This window comes from Pseudophryne corroboree, chromosome 6 (genome assembly GCF_028390025.1).
Source record: "Pseudophryne corroboree isolate aPseCor3 chromosome 6, aPseCor3.hap2, whole genome shotgun sequence".
NCBI classification, from domain to species: Eukaryota; Metazoa; Chordata; class Amphibia; order Anura; family Myobatrachidae; genus Pseudophryne; species Pseudophryne corroboree.
The window spans coordinates 97,947,281-97,961,658 of NC_086449.1; the positions used below are offsets into that span (position 1 = coordinate 97,947,281).

Sequence of the window (14,378 nt, forward strand, 5' to 3'; positions counted from 1 at the left end):
ACCTCACCTGTACTTGTTTGTTTTATGTGTAATTGTATGATTTACTGATTGCTCGAGTTCAGTCACTATGTCGCAGTTTAAGACGTCGGCATTAATCAATGTCGACCTCCTGCTGTCAACATTAATGGTGTTGACATGGTTTAATTGTTGCATTATCAATGTCAACACCGGCAATATGTTGACATTACTATAACGGTTAGGATTAGCGTTAGGGACAGTATGACAACATTCTAACAATGTCTACATAACATCTGTGATGATGTGGTCAATGTCTACATTATGAACATATCAGCATTGTGAATATATGACAAATATACAGAACCCAATGATATTACATAATTTATGTATATATTATTGATGCTCTTAAAAAGAAGACGCCCAACGTGGGGCTCGAACCCACGACCCTGAGATTAAGAGTCTCATGCTCTACCGACTGAGCTAGCCAGGCACCTACCAACTGTTTTACTGGTATGTGCTCTTGGTACATATGGGAGGAGGATATTGTGTGTACAATTTACACATATTTTTTAACAAGAGCATTGGCATGACCCAAAATCTGTCACAAAAGAGAAGATATTGGTGCTGCAGTAAAGGGGCTCTGCTGTGATCTGGAAGTAAATAACTGAAATAAGAGGTAACTTTGAATTTGGAGCACACATATGAATGACCAAACTGCACGAGATCCAGTCGCTTGGTGTCGGGTTGATCATCTGGATCACTTTTACACCACACACAGGCAGAGTACTAAGTTTCTAAGGACTTTTATGTATCCTATTTTGGCTCATGGCCGTGCTCTTTCTAAAGGTCCATACACACTAGACGATGTCGCTCTATGAGCAACGTCGTCTAGTGTTTGCCCTGCCGGGCCAGGCAGTCGGCGGCCGCCCATACACACTGAGCGATATGACCGCTCATATCGCTCAGTGACATCACGCAGCCATCAGACGTGCCTGCAGCTCCTGGACGACAGTCCAGATCGAGCTTGCATGCACTGCCAACAGCGACGATCGTTGCCGACCCGTGGGTCCGCACATCGTTCGTCGCTGGCAGCATACACACTGACCGACTGTCACAACTGAGGGCCTGAGCTGACGGGAGGCAGCCTCAGTTGTAGGGGCTGAGATGTACCGGAACCTGGGAGGTTGTATCAGACCCCTGGACATGTAAGTAACATGAATAATAACTGCCCGAAGGCGTGACCACGACAACTTGGATAAAAGTCAATGATGTTTATTATGACAACTCCGCAACACAGCAGCAGTAAAAGAAAACGTAAAAGTCAGCAAAGAATAAATACAGTTCCTGGGTACTACAGGATGGCAGGAGCCACAGGGCACTGGTAGTGTGAGATAGTTCTTATGATCTTCTAGATGGAAAGTCCTTACCAGGCCCGACTGTAGCAATGGAGATAACCCAGGATTGTGCCAGCTGGTGTTCCAGGAAAAGCTGGGTTGCTGAAGATAAAACAGCTGCTGTGGATACTGGCTGGAACCAGACTGTTGTTAGCACGGAGTGGATACTGGCTGGAACCAGTTAAATAATAAATGAACTTGGGAGCGATGAAATATGAACTGAAATGTAGAACTTGAGAGCGGAGAAATAATAATACCGGTGGAGAGTGGTAAAGTGTAGAAAGGACACCGGCCCTTTAAGGGAAGCTGTACTCTGCTGGAAGCTGAGCTGGAAGCAGGTAATGTTGTAGCTGGAAACAGATGAATCCACAATGGATTGGAGAGTCAGGCTACACCGCAGGTGGAATGCTGGTGCGGGTCTCTATGGTGGAAGTCTTGAGACAGGAGCTGGAACCTGGAAGACAATCACAGGAGAGAGACAAACAGGAACTAGGTTTGACAACCAAAGCACTGACGCCTTCCTTGCTCAGGCACAGTGTATTTATACCTGCAGCAAGGAAGGGATTGGCTAGGCAATTATGCAGATTATCAATACTGAGAACAGATTGGTGGAAATGATCAGCTGACAGAATCCAAGATGGCTGCGCCCATGCAGACACTTGGAGGGAAGTTTGGTTTGTAATCCATGTGGTAATGAAAACAGTAATGGCGGCGCCGGCCACCGGAGACAGGAGGCGCCAGGCTGACAGATGCACATCCAACCACGCGGACACAGCGGAGGCCGCGGCTGACGTAATCGCCACTCAGACACTCTGCATGCAGAAGTTCAGGGACGGCGGCGGAGGCCGCGGGAGACGCCATGCCAGGTGTAATATGGCGTTTACTGTGACAGCGTCCCAGAGTGACAGGAGAGGATACAGGAATGTACACATCAGGATAACAGATGGGATCCGGTCCTGGAGCGCTGAGCCAGCCTTAGGAGGCATCTGATGGGTAAGAAATGGCGTCCAGATACCCGGATCGTGACAGCACCCCCCCCTTTAGGAGTGGCCCCAGGACACTTCTTTGGCTTTTGAGGAAACTTGGAATGGAATCTCCGGACCAAGGCAGGAGCATGGACATCAGAAGCATTGGTCCATGAACGTTCCTCAGGACCATAACCCTTCCAGTCAATAAGATATTGTAGTTGACCGTAACGGTGACGTGAGTCCAGGATCTTGGCCACTTCATACTCAACGCCTCATTGAGTTTGGACTTTCGGAGTTGGAGGAAGTGAGGAATGAAACCGATTCAAGATCAGCGGTTTCAACAGGGAAACATGGAATGTCCTGGGTATTTTTAAGAAGGGAGGCAACTGGAGTCTGTAAGCAACAGGATTGATGACTTGTTCAATCTTGAAAGGACCGATATAGCGAGGTGCAAACTTCATACTGGGAACTCTTAACCTCAAATTCTTCGTGGATAACCATACCCGATCACCCACCTTGAGAGCAGGAACTGCTCGACGCTTCTTATCCGCAAACTTCTTGTACCTGAACGATGCCTTGAGCAGAGCTGATCGTACGCTCTTCCAGATATTGGCAAACTGATGCAAGGTGATATCCACTGCGGGAACAGAAGTTGCTGGAAGCGGTTGGAACTCAGGGACTTTAGGGTGGAATCCAAAGTTAGTGAAGAATGGTGTTGAAGCAGATGAAGAATGATACTGGTTGTTATGACAGAACTCGGCCCAGGGAAGTAATTGAACCCAGTCATCTTGAGAGGAGGACACATAGATGCGGAGGAAGGCCTCCAAGTCCTGATTCACCCTCTCGGTTTGACCATTGGTCTGAGGATGGTAAGCCGTGGAAAACTTTAGCTTGACTTGGAGGACTTGACATAAACTTCGCCAGAATTTGGCTGTGAATTGAACTCCTCGATCTGAGATAATTTCCTCAGGAAGACCGTGGAGTCGGAAGATCTCTTGTATGAATACTTGAGCCAACTTGGAAGCTGACGGAAGACCGGTGAGAGGAATGAAGTGTGCCATCTTGGTGAACCGGTCAACTACCACCCAGATGGTATTGAACTTGTTGCAGATAGGTAAGTCTGTAATGAAATCCATCGACAAGTGGGTCCATGGTCGACGGGGAACGGATAGTGGAACCAGTTGCCCCGCAGGCGACTGGCGGGATACTTTATGTTGGGCACACTTTGGGCAAGATGCAATAAACTCCAAGACGTCCTTTTTCAGAGTTGGCCACCAATAGGACCTAGAGATAAACTCCAGGGTTTTTTGGATACCTGTATGTCCGGCAAAACGGGAAGCATGGGCCCAATGCATGAGCTTCTTCCTTAGCATCGGCTTCACAAAACTTTTCCCTGATGGGGGCGTAGAGTCCATCCCTACCGTGGAGAATGCCAACGGATTTATAATAGGATGCTTGTCTGAAGACTCTGACTCATTTTCTTGCTCCCATGAGCGGGAAAGGGCATCGGCCTTGCGATTCTGAGAGCCCGGACAGAACTGGAGTTTAAAGTCGAACCTGGAAAAGAAAAGTGCCCATCTGGCCTGACGAGGGTTGAGACATTGTGCGCCCTTCAGGTATAAAAGGTTCTTGTGGTCTGTAAGTATGGTGATTGAATGAGAAGCTCCCTCCAACAGATACCTCCACTCTTCTAGAGCGAGCTTGATGGCTAGCAACTCCTGGTCGCCAATGGCATAGTTGCGCTCAGCTGGGGAGAACTTCCGGGAGAAGAAACTGCAAGGGTGTAAATGGCCATCTTTAGCCCTCTGAGATAACACCGTTCCTACTCCAACGGAGGAGGCATCCACCTCTAAGATGAAAGGAGAGTCGATGTCAGGCTGTTTCAGAACAGGCGCAGAGATGAACCTTTGTTTTAAAAGATGAAATGCTTGCATGGCTTCTTCAGACCACTTGGACGGGTTAGCACCCTTCTTAGTGAAAGCAGTAATAGGCGCCACAATGGTGGAAAAGTCTCGTATAAACTTTCGGTAATAGTTGGCGAACCCTAAGAACCTCTGGACCCCTTTGAGGGTTAAGGGTACCGGCCAATTTTGAATTGCTTGTAGTTTCTCAGGATCCATCTCTAGTCCGGAACCGGACACAATGTACCCTAGAAACGGAATGGACTTGACTTCAAAGACGCATTTTTCTAATTTGCAATAGAGATGATTGACACGGAGACGGGACAGAACCTCTTTAACCCAAAAACGATGTTCCTCTAAATCGTTGGCAAAAATGAGGATGTCGTCTAGATAGACCACGACATGACGGTATAGAATGTCTCTGAAGATCTCATTGATAAAATGCTGGAAGACAGCTGGAGCATTGCTCAATCCGAAGGGCATGACGAGGTACTCATAATGTCCGTCACGGGTGTTAAAGGCGGTCTTCCACTCGTCACCCTCACGGATCCGGATGAGATTGTATGCACCTCGCAAGTCCAGCTTTGTAAAGATGGTAGCTCCGCTAACTCTGTCAAAGAGCTCAGTAATCAGGGGTAAAGGATAACGGTTCTTGATGGTAATGTCATTCAAACCTCTGTAGTCGATGCACGGCCGCAGACCACCATCTTTCTTTTTTACAAAAAAGAAGCCTGCGCCGGCTGGAGAAGAAGAAGGTCGAATGAACCCCTTTGCTAGGTTCTCTTTAATATATTCCTCCATAGAATGCGTCTCAGGCAGAGACAACGGATAAGTTCGGCCTCGAGGTGGAACCTTCCCTGGAACGAGATCAATCGGACAGTCCCATTCTCTATGAGGAGGAAGGATATCAGCAGAAGCTTTACTGAACACATCCGTGAAATCTTGATATGGAGGAGGTGGAACATCAGACGACCTGGGGGAGGAAGAACAGACAGGCAATACTTTAAACAAACATGTCTCAGCACAGGAGGAACCCCATGCCAGGATTTGCGTAGTCGTCCAATCAATTGTAGGATTGTGAAGACGGAGCCATGGAAGGCCCAGGACCACAGGATGTGTGGCTCTTGGAATCACTAAAAAAGAAATAAGTTCGGAATGAAGAACTCCCACTCTCAGACGAACTGGTAGAGTCCTTAAAGAAATAACTGCATCAAAAATTTTGCTGCCATCCACGGCAGTTAAAGAAATGGACGAAGGAAGTCTCTCGGTGGGTAGGGACCACCGTTTAACATAGGCTTCGGTAATAAAGTTCCCAGCTGCTCCGGAATCAAGGAGGGCAATGACGTTCCGATAACGTTGAGCAACTTGAAGCGAGACTGGGAGATTACAATCTTGAGGAGATGGAGAGGAGATCATTACTCCTAGCCGGCCCTCTCCTTGGCGAGCTAGGATTTGGAGTTTCCCGGACGTTTGGGACAGGCATTAATGGTGTGAGACGGAGCTGCACAATAGAGACAGAGAAACTCGGAGAGACGTCTTCGGCGCTCAGCAGGAGTTAAACGGGAACGGCCAAGTTGCATGGGCTCATCCTTAGATGGTGACAGTTGACGAGGAGGAGGAGCAGAAGATTTTGGAGCAGATGATCTTCCACGCTCAGTTGCTCTCTCTCTGAAACGTAAATCAACTTTCGTGCAGAGTGAGATTAGCTCATCTAACTTAGAAGGTAAGTCTCTGGTAGCTAACTCATCTTTAATACGCTCAGATAAGCCATGCCAGAATGCAGCATACAGGGCCTCGTCGTTCCATGCCAGTTCGGATGCCAGGATCTGGAACTGTATCAGATATTGTCCTACAGTACGTGACCCCTGGCGTAAACGGAGAATCTCGGATGAAGCTGAGGTTACCCGGCCTGGCTCGTCGAAGATGCGCCTGAATGTTGACACGAAGGCAGTGTAGGAAGATAGCAGGGTGTCGGACCTCTCCCATAACGGTGATGCCCAATCAAGGGCTGAGCCACTGAGAAGAGAAATAATGTAGGCAATTTTTGTACGGTCACTGGGAAAATTGCCAGGTTGTAGCTCAAACTGAATCTCACACTGGTTGAGAAATCCCCTGCAGAATCTTGGAGATCCGTCAAATTTTGCTGGTGTTGGAAGATGAAGACGTGGAGCAGAAATGGGTAAGGTGGGTGGGGTTATAGCTGGAGTCACTGTGGTTGACGCACCAGACGCGCCTGATCCACGGAGAGTTGTCTGAATCCCATCCAGCCGAGTAGAGAGATCCTGGAGACAGCGGATGATGTGGCCCTGTGCAGCCTCCTGATGTTCTAGTCGGGCTGCCAGTTCTTGCATCGGCCTGGCCGCTTGATCCTGGTCTCCGGCTGGATTCATTAGGTCAGTGCTTACTGTCACAACTGAGGGCCTGAGCTGACGGGAGGCAGCCTCAGTTGTAGGGGCTGAGATGTACCGGAACCTGGGAGGTTGTATCAGACCCCTGGACATGTAAGTAACATGAATAATAACTGCCCGAAGGCGTGACCACGACAACTTGGATAAAAGTCAATGATGTTTATTATGACAACTCCGCAACACAGCAGCAGTAAAAGAAAACGTAAAAGTCAGCAAAGAATAAATACAGTTCCTGGGTACTACAGGATGGCAGGAGCCACAGGGCACTGGTAGTGTGAGATAGTTCTTATGATCTTCTAGATGGAAAGTCCTTACCAGGCCCGACTGTAGCAATGGAGATAACCCAGGATTGTGCCAGCTGGTGTTCCAGGAAAAGCTGGGTTGCTGAAGATAAAACAGCTGCTGTGGATACTGGCTGGAACCAGACTGTTGTTAGCACGGAGTGGATACTGGCTGGAACCAGTTAAATAATAAATGAACTTGGGAGCGATGAAATATGAACTGAAATGTAGAACTTGAGAGCGGAGAAATAATAATACCGGTGGAGAGTGGTAAAGTGTAGAAAGGACACCGGCCCTTTAAGGGAAGCTGTACTCTGCTGGAAGCTGAGCTGGAAGCAGGTAATGTTGTAGCTGGAAACAGATGAATCCACAATGGATTGGAGAGTCAGGCTACACCGCAGGTGGAATGCTGGTGCGGGTCTCTATGGTGGAAGTCTTGAGACAGGAGCTGGAACCTGGAAGACAATCACAGGAGAGAGACAAACAGGAACTAGGTTTGACAACCAAAGCACTGACGCCTTCCTTGCTCAGGCACAGTGTATTTATACCTGCAGCAAGGAAGGGATTGGCTAGGCAATTATGCAGATTATCAATACTGAGAACAGATTGGTGGAAATGATCAGCTGACAGAATCCAAGATGGCTGCGCCCATGCAGACACTTGGAGGGAAGTTTGGTTTGTAATCCATGTGGTAATGAAAACAGTAATGGCGGCGCCGGCCACCGGAGACAGGAGGCGCCAGGCTGACAGATGCATATCCAACCACGCGGACACAGCGGAGGCCGCGGCTGACGTAATCGCCACTCAGACACTCTGCATGCAGAAGTTCAGGGACGGCGGCGGAGGCCGCGGGAGACGCCATGCCAGGTGTAATATGGCGTTTACTGTGACAGCGTCCCAGAGTGACAGGAGAGGATACAGGAATGTACACATCAGGATAACAGATGGGATCCGGTCCTGGAGCGCTGAGCCAGCCTTAGGAGGCATCTGATGGGTAAGAAATGGCGTCCAGATACCCGGATCGTGACACCGACAAACTGAGCGACAGCACTTAGGAAGGGGGAAAATGAGCGTTGTCGCTCATTTTATCAGCAAGTGTGTATGGGCCTTAAGAGATACTGTATGTCCACCCCACGCAGTGTTTCCACTTTCACACTCAGATTTACTGGTCTCTCCATGAGTGAAATGCCACTTACTGTGAGAAACAAGGCATGTCTAATGGGGGCATCAGCAGCTCCCACACTCCCTCACAGCATTCCATCAGGGTGATTTGGCTAAAGATGGGTACACACCTGCCGATATATTGGCCGTTCTCTTGAACGGCCGATACATCGCGGGTCCGTCGGCCAGTGTGTATGGGCGATACGTCTGTGAACTCCATCGTTCACAGACGTATCGCGTCGGCCCCGCAGCACAGCCGACGGCCAACATATCTACCGATATATTGGCGCGTCGCTATGTGTGTACGGGCGGTCGGCACACATGCTGCGGCAGCCGGCAGTGATTGACAGCTGATCTGTGCGGGCATGAGATTGTATAACAAAAAGATAACCTGAGATTGTATAACAAAACCTGACATTGTATAACAATAACCTGAGATTCTATAACAAAAAGTTTTGGTTCTATTATTATAAACACTAGGTCATGTTAGGTTGCAGCAGAGATGTTTTCTTTTAGAGAAACCAGGAGGAATACATCCAAGGGTTTCCTAAGTGGATGTATAGAGGAAATAAATGTGGAAGATGAGCATCTTACCACTTTGCTCAATAAATTAGAAAAAATAATGTTGAAAGAGAATAGACTGTGGTGGGAAGTTACCCATTGGAACACTATCTATCCCACCACCTTATTCCCAGAGGTTTAAGATTTATTAAAAAAAACCTCCTTTTCGAATGAAAATTAGTCTTTTTCTAAAGAATGGGATAAAATACTTACTCATTGTGGTCTATCATTGGTAGAATTGATTATCAAAGAGAGAAAAGAGAATATCGTGGTAATCAATAGAGAAATTGAGATATCCAAAACTCATGTAGATCCATTTTTGGATTTAGAGGAAGTAAAGGTCAAAGAGAGAAATATTTTATTGAAATTAGAAAAAGAGACTAAAGAATTAAAAAATAGAAAAAGGAGGAAATTCCTGAGAGATTCGAAAGAAGCACCTGGGGAAGTTGCTGCTGTGTCTGAATCAAAGATTGAGCAGAGGCCCATGAGGGAACCAGTATGGACTCCAATATGGTGGAAAAGAGTGAATCAACAAAATCTAAATTTTGGGAAGGTTACACCTGCCTATAAAAAATATAATCAACTCCACAAAAATCCTAGGGTAAAATATCCCAATAAGGAAAGGAATTATAGAGAAAAACCATCTGAAGGAGATACAAACAATTGGGACCAGGGATCCCTCGATAGGAATAGAGGAAGGGGTAGAATTCCATATAACCCCCATGATAGGATGAGAGATCACTCTAGAGAACAACCCAGGCAATCAAGAGGGGTCCTTAGAAGTAGAGACGAAATTAAAAGAGGTAGGAATGGGCAGACACCCAGTGGAAATCCTACTTTTTTAGACAGGGGAATTTGGACAGAGGTGCGCACACCGGCACCTAGCTGATAAGTTCACTGCGGTGGTGCCTAGGCAATTCAGCATCGGACCATATCTGCTTAAACATAAGCTAGCCCACCGCAGCTTCAATATATGGTGAGAGATCTCCTATTTTTTGCGCGAGTCACTTTACTTGGATATTCCTGGCCAAATTGCACACGTATTATGGATTTTTAATGTATATTTTACTCATGTGAAAATAAATTGTTTATTGTCATTTACCCCATACCAGTGGGTGTTCTTTTCCCCATTTAATTGGGTGTATTAACACCTATGCAAACACTAGGTGTAATTTTTAAGGTGTAGCGCCAGTGGTGTCTTTCATACAGCTTCTTTTCATTATCCAGCATACTGTTATTATCACCATGTGGGATTATTCAGAATTTCGATTTAAAGAGAATAAGTGAAATTGCTGAAAATTACATCTCTGTTTTAATCAAAAATAAAAAATGTGTTACCCGCAGACCCAGTACAGGTTGAGTATCCCTTATCCAAAATGCTTAGGACCAGGGGTATTTTGGATATCAGATTTCTCCGTATTTTGGAATAATTGCATACCATAATAAGATATCATGGTGATGGGACCTAAATCTAAGCACAGAATGCATTTATGTTACATATACACCTTATACACACAGCCTGAAGGTTATTTTAGCCAATATTTTTTTATAACTTTGTGCATTAAACAAAGTGTGTCTACATTCACACAATTCATTTATGTTTCATATACACCTTATACACACAGCCTGAAGGTTATTTAATACAATATTTTTTAATAACTTTGTGTATTAAACAAAGTTTGTGTACACTGAGCCATCAAAAAACAAAGGTTTTACTATCTCACTCTCACTCAAAAAAGTCCGTATTTCGGAATATTCCGTATTTCGGAATATTTGGATATGGGATACTCAACCTGTATAATGACAAATGGCTATGATACCCAAACTGATATTTGTCATGTTTACCATTAAAGTGTCAATAAAAATGGCAATACATAAACAATCATTAATAAATTAGGTGATAAAACCTTTTAAATGCCCAGTAGATGGTAAGGGGAAGATTTATCAAAGCTTGGATTGAGATTAAATGGAGAGTGATAAAGCACCAACCAATCAGCTCCTATCATTTTACAGGCTGTGTTTGAAAATTTGAAGGAGCTGATTGGTTGGTACTTTATCTCTCTCCAAGCTTTGATAAATCTGCCCATAAACTTTACAAACCCCTTTCTACCCTCCTCATGCCTGTTCCTCCTTTTGCAAACCTCACCTGTACTTGTTTGTTTTATGTGTAATTGTATGATTTACTGATTGCTCGAGTTCAGTCACTATGTCGCAGTTTAAGACGTCGGCATTCATCAATGTCGACCTCCTGCTGTCAACATTAATGGTGTTGACATGGTTTAATTGTTGCATTATTAATGTCAATACCGGCAATATGTTGACATTACTATAACGGTTAGGATTAGCGTTAGGGACAGTATGACAACATTCTAACAATGTCTACATAACATCTGTGATGATGTGGTCAATGTCTACATTATGAACATATCAGCATTGTGAATATATGACAAATATACAGAACCCAATGATATTACATAATTTATGTATATATTATTGATGCTCTTAAAAAGAAGACGCCCAACGTGGGGCTCGAACCCACGACCCTGAGATTAAGAGTCTCATGCTCTACCGACTGAGCTAGCCGGGCCCCTGCACGCTGATCTACTGTTATGTGCTCTTGGTACATATGGGTGGAGGATATTGTGTGCATGATTTACACATTTTTTAACAAGAGCATTGGCATGAACAAAAAAGGGTGGTCATTCCGAGTTGTTCGCTCGCTAGCAGTTTTTTGCAGCCGTGCAAACGCTATGCCGCCTCCCACTGGTAGTGTATTTTAGCTTAGCAGAAGTGCGAACGAAAATCGCAGAGCGGCGGCAACATTTTTTTGTGCAGTTTTAGAGTAGCTCAATACCTACTCAGTGCTTGCGATCACTTGAGACTATTCAGTTCCTGTTTTTATGTCACGAACACGCCCTGCGTTCGCCCAGCCACGCCTGCATTTTGACTGGCACGCCTGCGTTTTTACGAACACTCCCTGAAAATGGTCAGTTGACACCCAGAAATGCCCTCTTCCTCTCAATCACTCTGCGGCCAGCAGTGCGACTGAAAAGCTTTGCTAGACCTTGTGTGAAACTACATCGTTCATTGCAATAGTATGACGCGCGTGCGCATTGCGCCGCATACGCATGCGCAGAAATGCCTTTTTTTGCCTGATCGCTGCACAGCGAACGAATGCAGCTAGCAATCAACTCGGAATGACCCCCAAGATCTTAGGTGCTGCACTACAGGGGTCCTCGTGTGGTCTAGAAGTAAAAATTCTAATAAGAGGTCACTTTCCATTTGGAGCACACACATGAATGGGCAGACTGCATGAGATCCAGTCGCTTGGTGTCAGGTTGATCAGCTGAAACACTTTCACACCACACACAGGGAGTAATTCAGATCTAGGCAGACATTTTTGCAGTCCTGCGATCAGATAGTCGCCGCCTACAGGGGCAGAGTATTTTAGCTGTGCAAGTGTGCGACTGCATGTGTAGCAGAGCTGTACAAACAGATTTTGTGCAGTTTCTGAGTAACCCAGGACTTACTCAGCCGCTGCGATCACATTAGCCTGTCCGGGGCCGGAATTGACGTCAGACACCCTCCCTGCAAACCCTTGGAAATGCCTGCGTTTTTCCAGACACTCCCTGAAAATGGTCAGTTGACACCCTGAGACGCCCTCTTCCTGTCAATCTCCTCATGAACACCCATGCGAATGGATCCTTTGCACAATATTGACGCAGGGCGCCAATCCCCGTTGCAGCAGTGCGAAGCAGCGTGTGATCAAAGCCTCCCCAAATTCCCCCACCCGCAAGACGCTGCTGCCCATGGGAGGGACAGCGGGACAGTCTCCACATAGCGGGACTGTCCCGCTTGATTTGGGACAGTTGGGAGGTATGGTGATATTGTATGTCCACCCCATGCAGTGTTTCCACTTTCACACTCAGATTTACTGGTCGCTACCTGTTTTTTTCCCCTGGTTTTCCTGGTCGAATCCCAGTCAAAAGTTGTACTTAAAATGCTGTGATAAGTACATACAGGGTCGGACTGGCCCACAGGGGTACAGGGGAAACCACCGGTGGGCCCCACTGCCTGGGGCCCCACTCCTTCCTCTAGGTATCAGGTTCCAGACTGTGCACTTGTATTATACATAATCAGGGGCGGATTGGGAACAAAAAGCGGCCCTGGAAAAATTTGTACTAGTGGCCCCACATGGGCAGCACCAGAGGTGTAAGGTCTAGCCATGGGCCATGGTAGCAGCTCCCTCCCCCCAAGACTTTCCAGATAGTGGGCATGTCCAGCATCAAGGGGGAAGTTAAAAAGAAATAAAATTAAATGTTATGAGCACATTATATGATACACCTTCAGAATTTAGGAAACTATATAATTCTTTAGAAAGATATATTTTCTTGTTTATTACACAAACCGTATCCCAATCACTATTCACTCAATCTTATATGTCAGCCAAGCAGGCAGACAGAGCATACACAGACTAGATCATCTGCAATCACAGGCTAAGTGGCAAAGTCATTTTCATATATGCAAATTATTTAGCATCTTATTCATTATGTCTATAAAAAGGACCACATGTCCTCAAACTAAACAGGCCCCACGGGTGCGTCAGCCCACCGGGAATCTTCCCTGTGAACCCTATGCCCAATCCGCCTCTGTACATAATAGATATGTTTCATTACACTGCACAAGTCTATTGTGTATTTCAAGCCTCTATGAAGGCTGGCCACACCCCTTTTGTAGGCTGGCCACGCACCTAAGTAGGGGCCCCTATAAATTAATTCCCCCGGTGAGCCCTTCATGCCACAGTCCGACACTGAGTACATAACAGGATAGCTAACAAAACGAAATACAGAAAACAAAATGCCAAAGCTGCGTGTGGGCAATCTGTGAGTGGAGACACACCCAGACCACACTCCTCTCCTCGTTCCACTAATGTACCCTGTGATAGGCTGTTACTATGCACCAACAGCAGCACTCGGAATGTCCTAATTATCTGCACCTAGGGGGTCATTCCGACCCGATCGCTCGCTGCAGTTTGTGGCAGCGCAGCGTTCGGGTCGGAACTGCTCATGCCAGTCGTCGCTGCCTAGCGATCACCTCTGAGACAGAGGCAGTCGCTGGGCAGGTGGGGGCTGAACGGCAGCGTTAAGCCGCCGTTTAGTAGGCGTGGTCTGGCCAACGCAGGAGTGGCCAGACTGTTGGGACGCAGCCGCTACGGTCAGCGGTAGCGACACACAACTCCCGGCCAGCCGCAGGAGCTGCGCTGGCCGGGAGTTACTCCACAAATACAAGAGCATCGCTGCTGTGTGATGCTTTTGTATTTGTGCGTGGGGCGGCACTGACATGCTGGGCGGACTAACCCTGTGCTGGGCGTCCCCCCGCATGTCTGAGTTCATGATCGTAGCTGTGCTAAATTTATCACTGCTACGATCAACTCGGAATGACCCCCCTAGATCCGCCCCTCCTGCCTGCTGATACAGACTACACTTTTCAGGAAAAAACATACTGCGTTCAGCAAAAAAAAGACACAAACATGTTTTCATTGTCATTTCCTCTGATTCAGCAAATTAGAGTATAACATCAATATATAACCTGATACAACAATCATTTTATCTCTAGCCATGGAGTCAGAAGCAGAAGAATTTACTATAAAGCACCAGAGGCTGAACAACAAGATAAACTACTCAGGTATTGCTCTACTTTCCTCACCTTTTCCCCCTGTTTCCTGTACAGGCTTCTTGTTATAATA

General features: G+C 46.5%; 1 protein-coding gene and 2 non-coding genes across 3 annotated transcripts in view; 1 reads left to right on the forward strand and 2 right to left on the reverse strand.

Annotated features, from left to right (window-relative positions):
• Positions 1-375: 375 nt before the first annotated feature.
• Positions 376-448, reverse strand: TRNAK-CUU (transfer RNA lysine (anticodon CUU)). Its single transcript has one exon. It is a non-coding gene; the product is annotated as a tRNA-Lys (tRNA).
• Positions 449-11,146: 10,698 nt separating this feature from the next.
• Positions 11,147-11,219, reverse strand: TRNAK-CUU (transfer RNA lysine (anticodon CUU)). The gene has a single exon. It is a non-coding gene; the product is annotated as a tRNA-Lys (tRNA).
• Positions 11,220-14,226: 3,007 nt separating this feature from the next.
• The window catches only part of LOC134936467 (hepatic lectin-like), an 80,760-nt gene continuing 80,608 nt past the window's right edge, over positions 14,227-14,378 (forward strand). The window contains exon 1 of the mRNA XM_063931507.1: positions 14,227-14,317. Coding sequence (XP_063787577.1) covers positions 14,251-14,317 — 67 coding nt within the window. The 5' untranslated portion in view covers positions 14,227-14,250. The remainder of the gene's footprint in view (positions 14,318-14,378) is intronic.